We start from the raw sequence: 6,000 nt of genomic DNA on the forward strand, positions 1-6,000 counted from the left end.
TCTGTATTTGTGTTACTCTTCTTCCTAATCAGCAATACATGTTTGTGCTTTAGAAGAATTTGAATATCACACTATTTACACTAAACAATGGAATGATCACACATTCACTTGTAAGTTAACACATATGAATTTATAAGCCTGACAGAACAATGATTTAAAAAAATAAACAAATAATACAATTAAAGGTACTGTTCCGTTATCGAGACCGGATTAAGATATTTACGAATGTATGCACATGTGTATGTATGTATGTGTATATGTATACACACACCTTCATATTTACATACACACATACATTTCTAAATCTGGTCCTGATAACGGAACAGTACTCAATTAAATATAAGCTCTAATTATATTAGCAAATCTATTCACCATAAAGCAATTCAACTTAAATCTGGTGAAATCTATCTGTTTAAAACCTCAAATATGTCAACAACTGCTACACAAAAAAGGCCTGGCTAATTTTTTTGGACGATTAATGCATTTTGAACAACAAAAATTTTCTTTACATATTCAAAATCTTTCTTTTCTTATTTTGGTTGAACAACTTTTAATCCTAAACAATAAACATGGGATATTGGATAAAACAGGTATCAATAAAATGTCCTACAGAAGCTATCTGAACATATTTAATTTTTTATATACTGCAACAGAAGTATCTCTATCCTGTCTCGGAATGCAAATGAATTTTCAGGTTGCTCTCTATGCAGAGAAATATTTTAAAGGAGTAGTAACTAAAACTACGCATGCTTTACATCAAAATAACAAAATAATTCGTTTCTAATTATTTGATGCTTAAAATCCGCACTAAAACACGGTCCAGTCTTTCAATAATTCATCTATAAATATTAAAAAATAAATAATAAATGAACCTGAACACGCACAATAATTATTGAAGTGGATTTCACTATCATGAAAGACAGTTACACAGCAGTAAATTATACCATAAATGTAAATCTTCAATATTATAATTACCATTTCGTCAGCTTTTCCTAGCACATTAGCAAAATTATCATAAGCGAAGCATCTTATATTTGTGGTTCCAATATCGACAGCGAAGATTATCTGCCGTTTGGATGGTCGCTCGGATAAAAGCATGCTTCTTTTTCCTTAGATGTAAATTTCACTTGCGCAAATGTCTCCTAGTTACACAGAATCGACTTTTATCACAGCATGACATTACAACTAACTTTTCGATAATTTCAACACGTTTGTTTACGTTGTCATCCACTTTACCCAAATGCGTGACGTAACATTCGCGCCATTCATCGCGCAACTAAGCTGCGTTGCTACCAATGCAGCCACAAAGTTTGTACTATAAAAAATAAAATTAATTATATCAATAGACAAATGATTATCAAGTCAATTACATAAAATGGCTGTGTCTACCCGTACGACGTCGGACGTTTAGCTGAAACATGGTAAAAATGCTAAACGTACGACTAGTTGCGCAGAGACACTTTCGTGATTTCTGCGCATCCCGACCAGTCGTAAAGAGATGTTTGTTTACATTTGTGTTGATTATCGGAAGGGTGAATTGCTTTTCCGTGTAATGCTAGAATGTCAAGAAAAAGTTATTTTTTATTTCGTTTGATGACTAATTACTATCATTCTTTGATAGATATCTAAAACATTATATAAAATAAAGAACTTTAAATATATCTGAATATTATTTCTTGTTTTAAATTGCTAATGTTTGATCATTTTATACTGATGCGGAGTTTACACAAATAATCAAAATTTCTTGAAATTCTTATCAACAGATTTAAATAAATCATGCATGCAAGCAGTAAAATCACATTCTTATGAAACGAAATTGAAAAATCGTCTTAAAACCTTGTGTAACTTTTCTGTCATGCGTAGCTAAATATTTCTATAAAATTGCATACAGAAGCATTTATATACATAAAGAGTGTGTTCAGGAGATTAATTCAGAAATGTATGTGCATATGCTTGTATGTACGGATGTAGGTGTTCATGTAGCATATGTATATGTGTGTGTGCACAGATATACATGCATACATACATTTTTGAGTCTGGTCTCGAAAAAAGTCTTGCTGAAAAAGAATGTAAACAAACCTCCCAGCTCCTTAAAAAAAAGTTTAGAAATTTTTTATCATAATTTTGGTTTCTAAAGCAAACTTTTGTGGGTGGGTTTGTTTTAAACTCTTAGAAGAACTCAAATTTTAATATAAAGACGTGAAAATTTTTGACCTTTTGATAGATGATTTATTAAAACACAATTGACTCTCTTATATTTAATATTGAAAAGAAGGAGGGGGATATGTGCAAAATTATAATAAAGATAATTCTAAGGTATTTTTTATGAATATATGTGACTGATTACACACTCTGAATATAGAAAATAATCGCTTACAAATGACTTATGCAGTATTTGTTTTATTATCATATCCTGCCCCCATAAGCTCAAAAATAAAACGTTATACAGGAAAGTCATTTTACCTCCAAATATATTTGAATATCACACTATTTACACTAAACAATGGAATGATCACACATTCACTTGTAAGTTAACACATATGAATTTATAAGCCTGACAGAACAATGATTTAAAAAAATAAACAAATAATACAATTAAAGGTACTGTTCCGTTATCGAGACCGGATTAAGATATTTACGAATGTATGCACATGTGTATGTATGTATGTGTATATGTATACACACACCTTCATATTTACATACACACATACATTTCTAAATCTGGTCCTGATAACGGAACAGTACTCAATTAAATATAAGCTCTAATTATATTAGCAAATCTATTCACCATAAAGCAATTCAACTTAAATCTGGTGAAATCTATCTGTTTAAAACCTCAAATATGTCAACAACTGCTACACAAAAAAGGCCTGGCTAATTTTTTTGGACGATTAATGCATTTTGAACAACAAAAATTTTCTTTACATATTCAAAATCTTTCTTTTCTTATTTTGGTTGAACAACTTTTAATCCTAAACAATAAACATGGGATATTGGATAAAACAGGTATCAATAAAATGTCCAAGATAATATATTTTATGGTATTGAAGTATGATAACAGATGATTATTTTTGTTAGAAAAATTATAATGTTATGAATATTTTCTAAAAAAATATTTTCCTGAAAATAATTATACATTATATTCAAGCATATTTATATATTAATATATATATATTATATTCAAGTAATAGATGACATATTTATATATTCTATTTAAGAAATAAATGGCAGCACTATGTCTTGTCATTAACTTTATCAAAAGAACTTACAGGTTCAAAGCACCTAATTTCTAGTATAAGAACTGTACTTCGAATGTCCTTTTCTTTTCCTTTTTTTTTTTTTTTTTTTTTTTTTCTGTAAGAGTTTTGCTTTATACTATTTACAGATGTCTAAAAATGCTTGGCCTTTTTTATCTAAATATGGAAATCTGAAATAGTGCAATATATTTGTATGTATATAAAGTAAAATAATAGTAAATTCTACATAAGTACATTATTATTCTAAGATAATGTATTTAAAAATATTCAGTTTAATGCAAATATGTGAATCAATTTATACATATAAATTTTAAGTTTTAAGTAAACAATCAAAAAAATTTACCTTTTTATCAACTTATCTTGCACATATATACATTATTACTTTTCTTTTCCTATAAGAATAAACTTAATCTAATATAATAATCTAAAAATAAATAATACACAACATCTATTAAGGCAGACCATTTTTAGTACAGTAACAAATAATACAAGCAATATAATTTAATACTTTCAGTCGTCAGAGAATGAAGTGAGTTTTGTGAAGCTATTTAATGAACAAATCTGAAAACAATTTTTGATGGTTCTAAAATACAAGTTCTAAAAGAATTAAAATATGTACATGAGATAAATGCCGCTCTTTTTGTTTTAACCCCTTTGAATAAATTTTAACCAATTTGATACTTTTTTTACTTCTTTTCAAAACCTTGAAATACATGAGAAACTGATTTCAGGACCAATACATTTCAAGAAATATTGCTAACTGCAATGAATCAGCACACATGTATGACTTCATCAGAACCATCAGAATGTCTTGTATTACCTTTTGTTAGCATAAATTTAGGTATTTTGCATAATGAAACTCGAAAGGCATACGAAACGAACGGTGCACCAAGATTTATATTGGCGAGAGAAAGTAAAGTTCCTGTGCAATACAGTATATTTGATTTTTCACCCTAGCTACTTGTACCTGGCCAAAGGTCTAATCCAGTAGTACTTTCTTCTCTTTCAGGTACGATGGCAAAGTATGTTCGTGTTTCTCCTTTTTTTTTATTGCCTAATATAGGTAAGTCTGATGATATTTAGTACTGATGATGATTCTATGTAAGTTATTCTTTTGAATACTTCAATTTTAATGTGTGAAGATTATTACTTTATTGTTATGCTTAAGTTAAGGTGGTCTACTACAGCAGCATTATAATACTGAAAATTTTAATTTTTTTACACGCAGAATCGCTAATTAAGAAACTATGTTGCGTGAAATTTGGCAGAAATATAAAGCAATAGGTCAGTTTTCGAATCACAATGTTAGAATCAGGTTTGAAATGAAATTTACTTAAATATTATATTTTAAAAAAATTAGTTTGAAATACGTAATTTTAATGTGTAGTTTGGAAAGCCATCAATAGATGGCGCTACGAGTTAAAATTTAACATTGTAATCTTATTTCTGCAAAAATTCACGAAGTAATTGATTTTGATATCAGTTATAAATCATATTTTTTTCTAAATAATATTTAGAAGCGTTTCATATATTCCTTTATACACAGTTTTCACTAAACATTGTCAGCTGTCAGCAGAATGACGTTTACGGCAACCCTATTGCATTGCTATTCCGCACTCGTTTTGTTTACATTTATTTGTACTGTGGTCAGTTTGCAAAAAATATGCGAAAATATCAAGGACGACCGAAAAAACATCCTGGTTTTAATAAAAGATCCAGAATTCAGGGTAAACGTCGAGCTCAAGAAAAAAATATGAAATTAAATTCCCGAGATGTGGAAGATTCCGAACAAGCGGATGTTTTCGAAAGGTGAGAAATAATTTATTCTTTATATCGACTACCCCGTGTTTATGATTTCGTAGTAAGTTAATTCCGAAGTAAAATATGCGTATTTTTTTTATTGAAGGTCAGAAATTATTGATACAACTGCATCTGTGTCAAAGGAGAATCATTGCCCGGATGATTTTTTTACAAAGTAAGTTTTTTTTTTTTTTTTTTTTTTTTTTTGTATGTGTGTGTATGAGGGGATGCTAATAATTGTTCAATTCTGTTATAAGAATTTATTCCTCCATTCACACTAAATTGTTGGGAAATATTGAAAGGGTAAATTCCAATTCACAAGGAATTGCTGAAATAATTGAATCTTTTCAAAAGTATGAGCATGTTCTTGCGATCTAAATTGAATTCACCATCATTACATGTATTATTGGAAATTTTATAGTCATATGTTTGCTACGAAATGCTTTGTCAGTTACCTATGGTATATTTTAACAGGTGTATGCACATTTATTCATGTGCTCGCTGTTCAACTTGCTTTTTTTTATTATGTCATTTACTTGGATGTTAAAACTTTCTTTTAGCATTGGAACATTTTATGATCATTTAGTAAAATTTATATATAAATATATATTATTGCTTGTTTATTTATGGTTCTGTGTATTTGTCATGTATGCATGTTGTGAAGTGTAGTTTTTGAAAAATATGTCACAAATGGTAAATTCCACCAAAAGCTGAATTGAATTGATATTGGGATGCAGGTAATTAGAAAATATCTGCTGTGTATTTTGAGCATAAACCAAACTAGTGCCAAGAATGGGACCAATACGCTCAGGCTTGCTTAGCCTTTTTGCCATTGTCCAAATTGAATTATCTCCAGTATAAAGGGAGTGAATGCTTTCTCTGTATAACAATAAAATATCTGTCTGATCAAAAATCTACCAATAAGAAACTTTTCATATGTTAT

General features: G+C 28.9%; 1 protein-coding gene and 1 long non-coding RNA gene across 3 annotated transcripts in view; one reads left to right on the top strand and one right to left on the bottom strand.

Moving 5' to 3' along the window:
* The window catches only part of LOC118186325 (glycerol kinase 5), a 122,931-nt gene extending 121,551 nt beyond the window's left edge, over positions 1-1,380 (bottom strand). Inside the window, exon 1 of one of the 2 annotated variants that reach the window (XM_085807940.1) lies at positions 976-1,379. In XM_085807940.1, coding sequence (XP_085664066.1) covers positions 976-1,098 — 123 coding nt within the window. In that variant the 5' untranslated portion in view covers positions 1,099-1,379. Of the gene's footprint in view, positions 1-975 lie in introns of both variants that reach the window. The other variant, XM_085807942.1, reaches the window with a different exon arrangement.
* A 6-nt stretch (positions 1,381-1,386) lies between these two features.
* LOC146993394 (uncharacterized) lies at positions 1,387-5,630 on the top strand. The gene is made up of 2 exons (XR_015038604.1): positions 1,387-5,066; positions 5,164-5,630. It is a non-coding gene; the product is annotated as an uncharacterized LOC146993394 (long non-coding RNA).
* Positions 5,631-6,000: the final 370 nt, after the last annotated feature.

Source organism: Stegodyphus dumicola, chromosome X1 (assembly GCF_044657685.1).
Source record: "Stegodyphus dumicola isolate Sdum_Otavi_A_Nest chromosome X1, ASM4465768v1".
NCBI classification, from domain to species: domain Eukaryota; kingdom Metazoa; phylum Arthropoda; class Arachnida; order Araneae; family Eresidae; genus Stegodyphus; species Stegodyphus dumicola.